Source organism: Condylura cristata, unplaced genomic scaffold (genome assembly GCF_000260355.1).
Source record: "Condylura cristata isolate star-nosed mole 26May11 unplaced genomic scaffold, ConCri1.0 scaffold00014, whole genome shotgun sequence".
Taxonomy (NCBI): Eukaryota; Metazoa; Chordata; class Mammalia; order Eulipotyphla; family Talpidae; genus Condylura; species Condylura cristata.
Window position 1 is genome coordinate 41296268 of NW_004567115.1, and position 15862 is coordinate 41312129.

Here is a 15862-nt window from a genome sequence, read left to right on the forward strand (position 1 = left end):
GTTCTATGCAGAACAACATAGAATAAACCCTATCGTTGAATAGTATGGACTTTAACATCATTTGGGGTTTTCTTTTTTCTCATCCGCATTGGAAGGAGACATCGTTGAATGAAATATTATTGGATGAGCTGCTATTTTTTTTTTCTTTAGGAGTTCCAAGCTTAATAATAAGTTCTCTGGCAATATTTGTGTTACATGCGACAATCCTTTCTTGATGTAGTTATTTGCTGATGTCTACAAGGTCCACTCTGGTGATACTGACAATTCTGTGCATTACGAATTGCTATTTTTAGAAGCACTTACATTTGAGGTCATTTGAGACCACAAAAGCAAACTAGACTGACTGTTCTGTGGACATGTTACAAAGAATAAATCCTTCTTAAAAAAAAAAAATCTGAATGCTTGCTTCTCTATTTTTCAGAGCTCAAAAGAAAACAACTTCTGTTTCCTTGACAATAGGATCATCATCTCCAAAGACAGGTGTGACCACAGCTGTGATTCAGCCATTGTCTGTCCCTGTTCAACAGGTGAGTGTTCCTTGGCTCACAGTGCACAGGAAGTCAAAACTCACTCAAGGACTTTTTGGTTTAGACAATGTGTGGCATGTACAGATGCCGAGTACCTAATTGTATGTCATAAACCACAATCATGCGACTAAAAAGATACGCAATTATAAAAGGATATATTTCTCAACAAATAAGAAAGAGACTATAACTTTGATGCTAAACAGTACTTTCCCTGAAATATTTTCTAAATGAAAACAACACTGGGAGAAAAGAAAATGGTAGGTAAAATTCTTCCTTTTAATCCACTGAAAATAATACTTAATCCAAGTCACCACTAACAAGTCAGTATTCAGACTTCCACTGGTAACTGTTCTTTCTAATAGTAATCTGGTAAAGTGATATCTGTTGTAGCACAGCTACTACTGTTACCTTATTTCCCAGCATATGTGCCTTCGTCCACTTAGCCAAATTCATTAGCTCACTTAAAACAAGTTAGAAGAAAAAAGTCCACATGGAAAGTTTTCCCCATCCCTAAGAGCTAAATCGACAATTTAAAAAAGAATAATTCAAGGTCCTTGACTCCATGAAGCATTTTTATCTTGTTTTTATTTCATTGTTAAGCTATCTGGGAAAGAGCAATACAAAATACTGGCAAGAAATGATGATTTTACATTGCAAACACAAACATGAAGGTTTAAATAAAAAATGGTAAAACCCAAATGTCTCTAGCTAGAGTACTTTGTCTTTAGCAGTATCTCTAAACACACCCTCATGGAAGGCTTCCTGTCCCACTCTTGAAATATAAACTTATTCCTAATAAGTATGCTTTATGAGAACCTCCCTGGCCTCTGTCTACTGAGTACTCAGAGGTGTGTTAGCAATTGCAGGGTGTGAGATAAATACACTGTGATATGTGCACTATGCAAACAGTGTTGAACAGACATTTGAGTTCATAATCTTAACCAGCTAGCAAAAGTTTCTTGGAGTTGGCATATAAAGTAAATATTCCCCTTAGACCCCTATAAACTCCTGGAATTTATAGAAATACTTCCGATTAAATTAATGCACTGTATTATGTTTAATATTTAAGTGGTGGTAAGTATTTAATGAGTGCTCTTCACTGTGCTTCACATTTCAAGGCTGAAAAAATATCACTGCTCCATTTCCCAGCAGTTCACAAACTATGTACAGGAAATATAGACATGAAACACTTCTTGAGAATGAGAAAATAGGTGTAATAGAAGCCTCAGAGCAGAAAACCAAATATTTCTAAAAATGTGAATAATCAAGTCAACAGCAGGTGTTAGAGTGGTTTAAATTCTCTAGGAACACTGAATGGGTAGTAATATATCCCACCGTCATAGTTGGGAAAGTGCAGTGTTGAGAGAAATCCCATTGCTTTATCTTCCTGGAATAAAGGTTAATGCCTGGGAGTCCAGACTACCCTGCTGTGCTGTTTACTTAGAAAGAAAACCTTAAGCATGTGAGGAAACTTCTCTGTATCTAATCTCTCACCCTGTGAAGTGAAGCTAGCAATATCAGTTAATTCACAAGATTGGCATGAATACTCAGTGAATTACTGTTGATATGATTCTGGAACAGTAGAGTCTGGCACAGAGTAAATAGATGTTTTTGCACATAAAAAGACCGTGAAAAGTGAGACCCAGTTGTCCTGGGTCACAAGTCAGTGAGAAGTCTCACAGGATGATGACTAAAGCCCATTACTGCCCTCACATCTTTACAGCTCTGTCAGCACACGGGCTGTCCTGGGGAGTAGTTGGACATCAGCTATCACAACCCTATGATCCTGGGTTATGTCCTACTGATTATGTGTTTAGAAGTAAAGAAAGTCTATAGTATTTGAACAGAAATAATTACACATGGTTTTCATTTGCTACTCTGGAGTCCTTTTTATCTCCTCAGAGGGAAGTACCATTCAATGAGTTTCAATAACTTTGGGGGTTTTTGGGGGGGGGGGGGTAGGGGAGAAACCAATATATTCATTTTTTTTCTTTATTTCTTGTAATTTCTATCTAAACAGTACAAGTTTAAAACAAGATAGATAGCTGATCATTTACTTCCCCTCAAGTAGCAATAACATGTGCTTTTCAGTCAATGAATCCAGGCTGTATTTAAAAATAAAAGACAACGTCTGTGAGAACTCTTAAAACACCCCTGTGGAAGTCCCACACACAGAAGCCCATTTGGTAATAGCATTCAAAAGCTCATGGATCCCTGAGGAACCAGAGAACTTTTACCTTGAATATCCTCATGAATAGAGAAAAGGAACAGATGTGAAATGAGGAAGTGGAACAATGTCTGTATTGTAAGGGCAGGCTAGCAGGATGATGTATGGCGACATGTCCATTCACTCATTCCATTCATGGGGAGCCATCTCCATAATGAAGGTTTCTTTAGTTCATCTCTTCAGCAATTTATATATTTAGAATTTGATCCATGTGTCTCTACCTTTTCAGGTTCACAGTCCAACGTCGTATCTGTGCAGGCCTGATGGAAACCCTTCTGCCTTCTTTCCTCCTGTCTTCACAAAGGTCTGACATCTGCAAGTCTCATTTTCTGTATTTCACGGTCCTTAAATTTCTTTCAAATGGGGTTTCGTATAACAGTCTTTAAAAATTAAAGTAAGCAGATCTATGGGTTTATCGTGGCTACTTTGGGGGCTAAATAGATGTTTATGGAGCAGCTGCTGGTGACTATATTCTTGTAAAAGGGCTGACGATTTGGATGTGGTCAGTCACCCGACAACTTCAAATAGTGGGAAAGCCAAGACAAGGAGCAAAAATAAGACAGAATCCTGTGCAGAAAGTTATTTGAGAGAACTAGTATGTTTTCTAGAATTTCTTTTAAAGGACAAACTTTGATGTCCTCCTCAGTTGGTGATTTGCATTCCCAAGGCTGAATGACATACCATTTCATCAGTCAATTCCAAAAAGGTTCCATCCCTGTAGCATTTCTTTTCCTTCTCCACCTTTTTTTTTTTTTTTAAAAAAGATTTATTTATTTGTGCATACAGAACTGGGGTACAGGCCAGAGGTGCAGGGGCGGTGAGAGGCTTCACCAGAGACAGTGGGGAACAGAACAGGCAGATCGATGATGAAGTACACTGCTGAGGGGAGCAGTGGGCAGGTCAGGAGAGGTCTGCTACGCCATGTGGATCACCTCTGGGGCAGGCGGGAATCGAACTCATACAGAAGCGGCTTTAGATTCTCAGTGCTGTGCTTTAAACCGCTGCGCCACCAGAGAGGGCCCTCCTTCTTCATCTTTTAAAAAAAGTATAAAACTTTATTGAAAAACATTTCAAAAGACCAACGAAGTGGAGAGATAGGCTGTGCCTGTGGACTGGAAGATTATAAATAAGTCACAACTCCCATACTTATCCATATTTATGTATAAATGCAATGTAAATCTACCTAAAACTTTTACAGGTTCCTTTTTGTTGTTGTTGTTGTTTGTCATAGAACTTGATAATTTGATTCTGAAAGTCCTATGAAAGGAAATTTTGCCAAGCCAGACCTCTCATGTAGAAGAAAAATAAGGTGGTATTAGGAAAACAGGTCCATTGTGGGATTTATTCTCTGGTATACTAAGATTTTCCAGCACTCTCATGTTTAGAATAGTTTGGTGCTGATATAAAACTGGACAAAATGATTATTAATCACAATAGAACCTGTAGGAACACTTTAGTGAAAAAATGTTAAACCCCTGCCTGCACACTTTTCACAAAAATCAAGTAAACCTTTAAAGACAAATGTGTAAAAGCAAATCCATGAAACTTCTATGGGACCAGGAGAGAAGGGTATCTTGATTGTTCTTGAGTAGGGAGTGATGGTTTTCTCTTCTAAGCCAGCCTATATCCAACTTTATTAAAGATCTTTTCCTGAACATAGACAATAAATGATAATGACAACAAGTAGAAACTCCACTCCTAGATGAATACCAAGAAAAAAAATCATGTAAAATTCTACCAAAAACAATGTCATCGTAACAGTCATTGTGCTTAGAACAGAAAGTGTTCACAGAGGTTGAATGCTTGTCCACATTTATTTGCCTTGTCTCAGGCTTTTCATAAGCTAAGTTGTTTCCAGAAAATCTGTGTCACCTGATGTGTTATAGCCAAGACACAGTTGATCTGCTGGGGGGAGGGTGTGGTCAGCCCAATGCTCCTCTTGGTTTAAGCAAATGAAGTCCATGCAGCTGGCATCAGGCAGGAAAAGACATGAGATTGGGCTTCCCCACCACCATGGCCTGTCACGTGGAGATCTTACAGGCTCTTCCTGGGCACCAAGAGAATTCCTTCAAGCCAAGTAACACACCCTACTCCTGAGACATTGACATTCTACTAGTGGTGGTTTCCCCTTCCCTCGGCGAAAACCAGGAAGCATTCTTTACTCTAACCACATCGCTTCATACAAACGAGTAAAACAGAAAGTTCCATATTTAAAAGGTTGGTTTAAAAAAATCTCAAAAAAAGCCCTTCCTGAAGCACAGAACACTCCACCTTGGCCGCCTTTACTTTCTGTGTCCACACAGAATGTGTTTATTTGCAGGGCTGTTTGCTTCCTTGTTTGTATCTGCTTTCCCTTTCTATCTTTCAGGCAGCTTCTCTTCTGCCTGTAGGGTCACTTTTGAATGTGGGCTCTAGTTTTAGAGGGACAGGTTTAGAAAAATCAACCTGTTGTTCTTCTCTGTAACTCAGAATGGACTTTGTTGTCCACATTTATTTGCCTTTGTCCTTTGTATTAGTATGTCATGATGATGGCAGAAGGGCTTTGCCAGTCTGAGGGCATCTCCACCTGCTTTTGCATGTTATTCTGGAAGAGTCCAGGTTTCATTACTGGTCACAAGCAAGTCAGTGCTCCTGCTTCAGACCAGGGGGTTTAGCTAGGATAGCAGAGCTGGTATGGATTCTGGGATGTGACAAGGAGGAACACACAAGAGGACAACCCCACCTAGGCATTTCTGCAAACACCTAGGTTCCTTATACCCCTTCAAGGAATATCAAATGGATTGGTACATGACAAAAGACCATGAAACACTCAAGAGTCCAAAATCCTGCTTGGAGTTTATGATCCAGATTGGCAAAGATAACCTCTAAATGTTGGCTTGAAATCTCTTTCACAACTCCTGGTTATCTTCTGCTGGTTCTCCTTTTAACTAACTGTGTTAGCTGTGGCTTTTGTCAAGAGGGAAATAATTGCACCAAGAGACCAAGAGAGGCCAAATTATAGTCCTAGAACAACTATGAACTTGTTTGGCTTTGGGTTTTTTTGTTTGTTTGTTTTATTTTGTTTTGTTTCTTGGCTGTTTAAGGTTTATTTCTTATATCTCTCGACTTCCCAAAGTTTGAACAAAACCACATAATCCTAGGAATAAATCAGTCTTCTTCAGTGCCTGAAAGGTCAAACATGAAAAACATTTGGATGTCGTTTATGATCTACTATGATTTGCTCCCTTGGCAAACCTGCAGGTGTTTAGTAACTAATGCAATGCACACGAGCTGAACAGCATCAGGGACACTTTCCTTCACTGAGCCACTAAATCAACTCTTCTCTGGACCCAAACACAAAATGAAAAAGTCCCCTTAAAACTTAAAAAAAGATTGGCTATATCTAAATATAAAGAAGAAAGAATGCAGTTAATAACCTTAATCTATTAACTTAGAAAAAAGATTTTAAAACCACAAAAATTCTTACCTTTTTCCATTTCTCCATCTGGCTTGTTTGATATGTTGAAGCTTTAACCTGTGCACCTGTCAAGCAGCCTTTTTTTTTTTTTTTTTGAAAAGTATCCTATTGTGTATGCCACATCTTCTTAATCCAATGAAACACTGTATGATTTTACTCATGGTACATAAAGAAAACAAAGAAACTAAATAAAACAAAAATAAACATTTTAGATTAGAAGATCAATTACTAGTGGTTACTAGCAGAGAAAGGGGGTGAGGGTGGGTGAGTCAGGACGAAGGGGATAATGTTAAGGTGAAGTATTGAATTAGACTTTAACGTGTGAAAACCCAATGGTCTGTACACACATGTTGATTTTCAGTGGTGAAAATCAACACCTGAAGCTACAATGTTAGAATGCAGTGTTACTTTAATAAAGTAAAAGAATTCTTACGAAATATCTTCTCAGACTTTCCATGTGTATGGTTGTTCTGCTGACATGGACTTTCGGAATTTCCATACTCTCTGAAGTCCACTCACTACAAGAATTGTTTTTCCCAGTACACTATTCGTTGTGTCTTTAGATAATCTGAAAATCAAAAACACACACTTCCTAACGTGAATTTGTTTACTTTCACCTCACATGTAGGCAAGTTACATAACCATATTTGAATTAATTTAAGAGTTCTCCATGCCCTATATCAGATCCTACTCTATAGAAGGCAGTTTAGACAGTTCACATAGGCACCAAGGCTAAGTAATCCTAGAGGACAGAGGTGTGAAGCGGACACATTAAGGAAACTCTCTACCTTTTGATATTTAATAAGTATAAAAGTTTTACTGCTTTGCATCTAAGAAGCCAAACTAATCTGTTGGATTTTAAAAATGTATTGGTCTGGATTTGGAATGTGTGTATGTGTGTGGGGGGTGGTGACAAAGGCAGCAGCAAGGGAGGAGGAAGTGAAGGTCAAGACCAGAGAAATGCTTCCTGTTTTTTTAATTTACTCAGAACCTCAAAATGAGAAAATACCAAAACCCCTTATCTTAATAAACCTGACATAGGAAGCTGGCTGGGCAGAGGTGGTGAGGGAGTCCATGAAGGCTGGGGCATGTGGAAGCAAATGTCTGTCTTTTTCGTCTCCTAGTCTGCTATTCATAAACATTCGTTAGGAGTGTAACTGTTTAAAGAAAGCTTTCATGCCACGAGTTTATTCTTAAAGGCAAACAGTTGTTTCTATAAAATTCCATAAATAGGAGAGAGTCAATACATTTTCAGGCAGGCTAAAGATTTCTACATGATTTATGGTAAGCTTCACACATTCCATGACAGGAGAATGGAAAGCTGATGACCAGAGGATTTAGAAGACTTTACTCCTACCTGAGTTAGTGGTAATAGTTTCATGATACAAGTGTTGCATTTTGTCCTCAAAGGTCTGGAGAGCTCATTCCCTATTGTGAAATTGTGTGAAAAGATACCAAAGGCTAATACGGAGCATTTTCCCTGAATTTCAGGAACTGCAAAACATAGCAGCGTCTGAGGGCCAGGTGGTGGTTCTGGAGTGCCGCATCCGAGGAGCACCCCCTTTGCAGGTCCAGTGGTTCCGACAAGGGAGTGAAATACAGGACTCTCCGGACTTCAGAATTCTACAGAAAAGTAAGAACAGGTGCCCATTCTCGCAGATAGGACCATTTCCCCCCTTTGACATCAAGAAAGCCAAGAAGGGTTTAGTCACCCAATGAAGTGGTTTCTGCTTGCAGGCTGACAACTGTGACAGCCAACACATGTGCAGGGTTCAGTCAATCAAAGCTGCAACGCTCATTCACATGTGGACTCGAAACTGATGAGTTATAGATTCTTCAGAAAAATGCACGCATACATTGGGACTCAAAGTTAGGTAACGGGTTTAGGGAGTTCACAAGCTTCCTATGAGCCCTTTATGAACTGCTATTTTAAAAACTTCCTAGTGTAAGCTGTACCTGAAATTTGAGTTTCTGTGTTTATAGAACTATAAGTTGACCTACTATCATTTAATGTCCTTTGTGTTAGGGAGTTGATAGCATTTCTGCAGATACATCCTAACTAGGTACTAAGAAAGACAGGTTTGTTGTGAAGAAAGCTCCATTCTAATACAATTTTGGTTTTCTTTCTTTTTTCCCTTCATGTGGCAAACAGAACCTAGATCTACAGCTGAACCTGGTAAGAAGCTTTTTCCTTTTTCTTTAGCTTTGTATCTTTGGGGTTTCAATAGTTCTTTGTTTCTGTTTTAAAGCCATAAGCAGAACAATGTTTTTGCAGTTCTCTGGAAATGTGAAACCCCCTTTCAGACCGTATCTTCTTCATCCTGAGGTCGGTACACTGCATTTTACATCAACTTCTTTATTAGTAAAACATGAAGTTCTATTCAGACCAGAAAGTAAGCTCAGTGACTTAAGGCTTTTGTAAATATAGTCTTTTATACTCAGAAAGCAAACTAACGATGAAAAAACATCCTCCTAAAATTCCAATGAAAAGAGCAATCTGTTGCATATTTCTACTGACCAAAACCCACAAACTAACTACCCCCAGCTTAGAAATGCGTCTCACAGGAAAGCAGCAGAGAGGAGAACAAAATAGACCCTCAGACTTTCCTCATTTATGTGCCTTAAGCTATAAATTTTTACTGGTCTACAAGCATGAAGAGAGTCTTCTTGCTATGGGATCTGTCTTAATTGCTGGCTCTTCTGACCTCACCCAGAGTGCCATGTTAGCTGGTAGCTTCGGGTCCAGAATCTTCTCTTCTCCCACCTGAGGCTTCTTGGATGTTTACGACTCCCCAAGGACTCCAGTAATGTTTGTAAAAGAAACAAAACCTTTTGTCTAGGGATTTCTTAGAACCTCCTCCTCAGCATGCCTTACTTCTGTTTTTTTCCCATCACCAAACCACCAGGTTCACTTCTTGCCAGTCTTCAGCCTCTGCTTTGGCGTTTTGCCACTGTCCCTTAGGAATTGTGACCTTGCTCTGCCCCTTCACTGGGAACTGGGAGATTCTCTGGGGGGGTTGCCACAGGTCAGGTCAGATTACTGCCGGCAATACTGAACCTCTCAGAGCTGAAAGCCAGATTCTTAAAAGCAGGGAATACAAAGAGCAAGGGATGCCGAGTACAGCCCTTGGGGAACAACTGGAATTGATCTACTGCCTTCTTGTCATGAGTTACAACTAGAGCGTGTCGTGTCACTTAGTGTGTCAGTCATCACATCAAATACTGTAGACCTTTCCAAACATGGAAATACACAGCTTCTTGTTTTATATGTGATGTGTCTTTATGTAAAATTGCATAATGATGGTGCCCTGATCCGTGGATATGTGAAATTTCTGAGACTCAAATTATTGCCTGAGCTAAAATGGAAATCATAGAGGAAGCTAGGTCACATCTTTTGTATTTACTGTTTTTTTTTAAAGATTTATTTATTTGTGCATACAGAACTGGGGTACAGGTCAGAGGCTCAGGGGTGGCGAGAGGCTTCACCAGTGACAGAGTGGGGAGCAGAACAGCCAGATCTACGAAGTACACTGCTGAGGAGAGCAGCGGGCGGGTCAGGAGAGGTCTGCCACGCCATGTGGTCACCTCCGGGGCAGGCAGGAATCGAACTCATGCGGAAGTGGCTTTAGCCTCTCAGTGCTGTGCTTTAACCCGCTGCGCCACCAGGGAGGGACTTTATTGTGTTTTTTTTTTTAATGAGGTAACATTGGTTTACAGCATGAAATGATTCAGGGCTATAGATACACACTTCTTTGGATGTGTGTTGCCATGAAACACCAGACAAACAGATGGACAGATAGAATATAAAAGGAATTATCTGTACTCAAAGAACTTATTTAAATGCCTTTTGGCAAAATGAAGAAAGTAAGATATGAATTGCCTGCTTTGAAAGATATGTAAATTAGAAATGTAGTAAAAAGTTTGTCCTGTCCATGTTCAAGGAATGTTCCTACTCTTATTTGCCCTTTTGTTAGTGCTGAAACACTTAAAGAGAACAGACTATTGCAGTCCTACTGTAATAATGGTGTTTGGTGAAAACAAATGGTCCTTGGCAGAAACTATTTCAAACAAATCTGTTAATACCTGGAGGAAAAATTTAAAAACATAGTGTAAGAAGCTATTAAACATTAAAAAAAAAAAAAACCCTAGTTTTCCAGACTGATAATTTCCCCACAATTCTATTTCTTATGATACCACTAGGATTGCTCCTCGTTCCTTATAGTGGAGCCTTACAGTGCTCTGCCTCGGGAAATCTACAGTCAGCATGTAGCATTAAAGAAAATCCAAGATTATATTTTTTTAAGCAAAAAATTTTAAACACATGACTATCTATTCAAATGACTGCATGAGTTGTTATGAGTAAAAACTTCAGAACAAATGCTAAAGCATGTTTGTATTTAAACAATGTTTTGGCATGCCTGACATAACAAGATATGATATGATTCTTTTCCTAGTTGCCAAGTGTCCTCCCTACACTGACCTTGAAGTTGACCGCTGACATTGTCAAGGGAAAAAAACAACATATACATTGACCTGCTTACTTTATTTAAATAACCTGATCAACTATTTTCTCTAAAAACAGACTATTCAACTATATAATAACTATATAATGAATGTGGGAACCATCTTTCCTAATAACTTTTAGTGCCATTGGTAGATGGAAAGGAGAAAAACGGACATAACTACAGCATATCTGAGGCAAAAGATAAATTTTATGGGATTAGGTCAGTGATGCTTTCCAAATGCTAAAATATAAATAGCCTTTGAAATACAGGAAAGCATTGATGCACTCAGACATTATTACCCTTTCTTCCTAGTCTCTTCTCTTTCTTTGACACATTTACTCTTGCTCTTTCATTGAGGGTTAACCGGACCACTCTCTCCCTTCTTCCCTTCCTTGACCTTTCTTGTTTCCCTCCCTCAACTTTTTTTTTATCTCTTTTCTGTCTTCATGCTTCCCCCTTTTCTTACTCATATGTAAGATGTCTTAAAACTCTAGAAATAAAATTGAAATCACTAGTACCTTGATACAACCCTATTAAGAATCAGATATTTAGATAAAAAAGGAAAGAGCCGATTCCCTACAAGACATTTGTGAAATTGAAACAGGTTTTTCTTGTCACTACCGTGTTGTATTTGTCTAATGTGTTTTACACTCCCTCCTCTGTCTAGACAGAAGTCAGCTTGCATCACAAATCTTTTCAGACTGTTTTGTGAATTAATAGCTAGTCAGCTTACTTAAGACCAACATCCGTTTGTCATATTACCTGCTCTGGCCTTCTTTGACATTCAGACTTTCCTCTGATTAAATCCTTCAAAGAGTAGTCTGGGGTGGGGGTAGAGAGCACAGAAGACTCATTCTGGCAGCTGTTAATGCTCAGGTCTTTAGTCAGCTGTCTGGAAACAGCCACACACTGTATTGAATTACATCTACAGCATTGTGTGATGGCATGCAAAATTAAAAATACAATAAAAGGGGCTTACTAATTGGGGAACTATGCATAGAAAAGTGTGGTGTCTCCAGCTTTGACTATGAATATGTTCACCGATACCACCTGTCAACCTAGATCTTCTACATAGTGTTGTGCTTTGAATCTGTGGTTACACCAACTAAAGTCAATTTTAGTTTGTTGATGTGCAGGTGAATGTAATGCAATGGGGCAGTAGTGAGACTGCTGAGATTCTTACAAATAGTTAAAAACTGAGCTACACAAAATGGATTTTATTGAACCCATAGTTCTCAGACTGTGTGACAGAGCACTGTCGGGCACCACATCAGACTGACAGAAATCTTATAATATGTTTGAAAGTTTTGATGCAAACCATGATAAACAGTATTTGATAGATTCACGAAAGCCACTAACTTTAAATAGTTCAAGTCCTCAACATTTGAGCACTTTACATTCTTTTCTATGACATCCTGTATTTGTGAGATTGAATTTTTGATAAATGTGTGATAAAAGTAAGCACCACATGAAAATCAATGTGAAACATGAAATGAGACCGGGTGTGTCCAATCTGATCCCAATCATCATGCAGTACCACCCCACTCCCCAGATGCACACATCTGTTAGTGAGTAATTGTGGTTATTAAGGAAAAAAAAACTTTCCATATAGATGTATACTTTTTCAAACAGGAACTAACTTGTCAAGATCTGAATGCTTTTTAAGTTCTTTGGCAATGACTGCTTAATAAACGAAGTTGTTAGGAATATCTTTTGACTTAGAAGCACCATAAAATAATTATTGAAACACTCAGAGCCCTGTGAACCAAGAAAGTTTGGTTTAATCTCTGGGAAGATAAGAGGAGATTCTATGCATATTTGAATGTGCACCCCAAAAAATCGAGTAGCTGTTTGGATTCCCAATCTGTTCTCATCTTCCAAATAGCTGCTCAGGAACCTAACCTCTTGTGGAAGAAACTGAGACTCCTCTCCAGGCAATCTGAACATCTCAAGAGGGGGAAAAAATCCACAATTGTGAGAGGTTTTTCACATAAACTATCTCAAGTACTTTAGTGGGAAGAGAAAGGATGACATGCTTATACTTGTCCTCAGAGGTTCTACTCAATTCAAAACCTTGTGAAACAAGAAGAGAAAAGATAACTGAAGAAACTTCTGCCATATGTGGTAGAAAATAAGAAATTTCTCCAAAACAACTTGGAGGAAACAGCTTACAAAGAGAAGAACATGTAAAGTCAAAACTTTCTGCAGAAATCCTCCAAGACGTAAAGGAAAACAAACAAACAAAAAAAACTATAAAAAGAACAGTGAGGGAGGAACATGTAGGGGGGAAAAAAATGAAAACAGTCAATAGTAGATACAAAAGTTAGAGAACTATTCCACAAAGGAAAGCAAGGGGGGAAAGGCAAAGAGAAAGGGATGTGAGAGAATTTAAGAAAATTAGACACTAGGGACCCCACCCAGGTAGATTATGCATGAATTGTTGGAATTCCAGAAGGAAAGAACAAAAAGGGTGGAGGGAGATTATCAATGAAATAATGTTTTCATTCCTCAACATGAAGGCAGTCCATTTTCAGATTCAAAGAATCCCACTGAATTTTCAGTGTACGAAAACAAATTCACAGCAGTGTACACCATTGAGAAATTCAGAATATTCAAGAAAGAAAAGGATGATATATAGGTTCAGTGAGAAAACATCAGGTCACATATAAACCAATAAAATCAGAGTGTCTTAGTGTTTCTCAGTAGCCACAGTAGAGATAAAGATACAGTGAAGCAAAACCTTCAAATATACTGAGGTATGGGACCTCCTGTTTCTGCACCCAGCCAAACCTTTAATTTGATAGGAAGTTCTAGTTGGGATGTTTCAGATGCAAAGTCCCTAAGACTTTTTTTCCCTCCACAAAACTTTAGGTAGGATGTGCCTCAACATAATTAACCCAGAAAGTGCAAGATGTGAGTGGTACAGAAAGCAGGAGACCAAATGCAGACTCGAGGAAAGGGAATACCCAGAAGGGTAGCAGCTGCCTGCCAGGAATGAAGGACAAATGCAGATGGAGCAGGGTGACTAGAGACAGACGCGCGGAGGCTTATGTCACCAAGGCCATCACCTCTGCTCCATCTTCTACCTCATGACAAACACAAGGTGGCGAACCGCACCCAAACTCTTAACACCACATGGCACATCCTGCTCATTTCCCTACTCTGCCTCTTGGATCAGTTGAGAACGCTCATTTCATCCCCACAGGAATGTCTGATTTGATCCGGTGCTAGGGTCTGGAAGTCGGCCATGTTTAGTCTCAAACCAGAAAGTCGAGGCACCCACAGCACCAGCGCCTCCTATGGGCTGTGAGCTTCCAGCCCACGCTGAGCTGGACCCTGAGTTCCTACAGAGTTAGCCTTCTATTTCTAGGATTCACCCATGGCCTTGCCCACTGACTGCTCCCTAGGGGATTTTGCAAATTTATGAAGAAGTTGAGGTACTGAGAGTTTATGCCCCAAGATAGACCCAGCTTTTTTCTAACATTGGCAAGTTTCCTTTTTCTTTATACAAGAGTGGTGCTTGTTGTATGGTGACAGCTAACAAACATCAAAAGAAAGATGACCTCAAAAGAAGAAAACGAAGATTCAGTTGGGCTATTGCAGAGTTTTGGAAGCATTGATAATATCTTTTTTAAACTTGATGGGCATACAACAGTTCATTTATCCAGTCTGAATCGCATCTTGTTGGTTTTAGTCCAGGATTCCTTATTTTCAGTTGTGTTAGCCAAACCATGTGGTTTGGAAGTTAATGCTGGATTTCTTTTTACTTTGGCTATAACCCCTTCTGCCAAACACACACACACACACACACACACACACAGAGAGAGAGAGAGAGGGCTTTTTTATCTCCGAAAGAAGGCATTTTTGAAAATGTCCTCTTACTGGCCTAGGGACCCAGTAATATTATCCTTGCTGCCTCACTGTTTTGTACATTTCTGCAATTAAAGTAGTTTTGTTTCCATCTAGCCAAGGGTTAAGTAGGTCCAAGAACTTGAATAAAAATCAGGGTTGACTTCTGGGAGATACTGATGTGATTAGGTAATTTTTAGTTAACTATAAAAATCAGAATTTACCTCCAGAAAAAAAAAAAATTCCGATTTAGTAATTTATTATATGTGCTCAAATAAAAACCTTTCACTTAGGAAAATTGGATTAAAGTGGATCGTAATTGGAGTTATTAATAACTTAAATTTTTTCCAGTTATACTGGAGACCATTTTTTTTTCAGTACAATTAACTAAGCCTCTGACTCCCTTTATTTGACATAAGCGGTCATTTCCTGATTTCCATTCCTCACTAAAATGTATTTTACAGCTGCCTTAAGCTCTTTGTTCAAGTCCGAGGCTACCAGATGAAAGCTTAGCATTACTGCCTGGTTCATCTCATTCCTTCCTGGCTTCCTTCATTTTTATAATGTCTGAACCAATCAAGCTGTATGATGCTTCTCTCTCTCAACAAAATGGAAACCTATTGTCCCTTTCAGATAAATTTTCCAAGAAAAACTGAACAGGCTCGAAAGAATTGAATTAAAATTTTGTCAAACAAACAAAAAAAAATCACTGAGACATAGTAAAGAACATCTCTCATAAAAGAACATGTCAATCTATTTTCTTTTTATATATTGTGAGTTTGTAATCGGTTGTAGATGTTCATTCATCATGAATTGGATACATGACCCTATCTTATTTCATGCAATAGAAATATTCCTGAACATTCATATAAAATGAATGTTGTTCAGATTTGAATCACACAAAGGAAATGTAGTCTTTCTTAGAATTTGGTTAGAAAATAGTCTTCTGTAAAGCTGAATATATTCTGTATGTTTACTTCCTGTCCATAAGTTTATTCAACAATATTTATGAAGCGGCTTCTGTGAAAGTGATACAAGGGTCAAACTACACACAGAAAAAAATTGTCTATCCTCACAGAGGCCAAATGTGTGAGGGAACCAGAGACCAGCAAGCCAGTTACACAACAAATAATAATAATAGGGATAGATGTTTCCAAGGGAAATTTGCCATCCTGAGTCATAGGCGGGAGCCAGAGCTGACCAAATCTCCACAAAAAAAGGATTCTCTGAGGTTGTAATGTTTAGGGAGAAATGCGTGGCTAAGTAGGAGAGGGTCAAGAACTTCCACTCGAGGACA

General features: G+C 38.8%; 1 protein-coding gene across 1 annotated transcript in view; it reads left to right on the forward strand.

The window, feature by feature from the left end:
- Positions 1-15862, forward strand: part of PALLD (palladin, cytoskeletal associated protein) — a 319952-nt gene that overhangs the window by 135453 nt on the left and 168637 nt on the right. Inside the window, exons 4-7 of the mRNA XM_004682387.1 lie at positions 422-527; positions 2984-3058; positions 7703-7844; positions 8364-8387. Coding sequence (XP_004682444.1) covers positions 422-527; positions 2984-3058; positions 7703-7844; positions 8364-8387 — 347 coding nt within the window. The remainder of the gene's footprint in view (positions 1-421; positions 528-2983; positions 3059-7702; positions 7845-8363; positions 8388-15862) is intronic.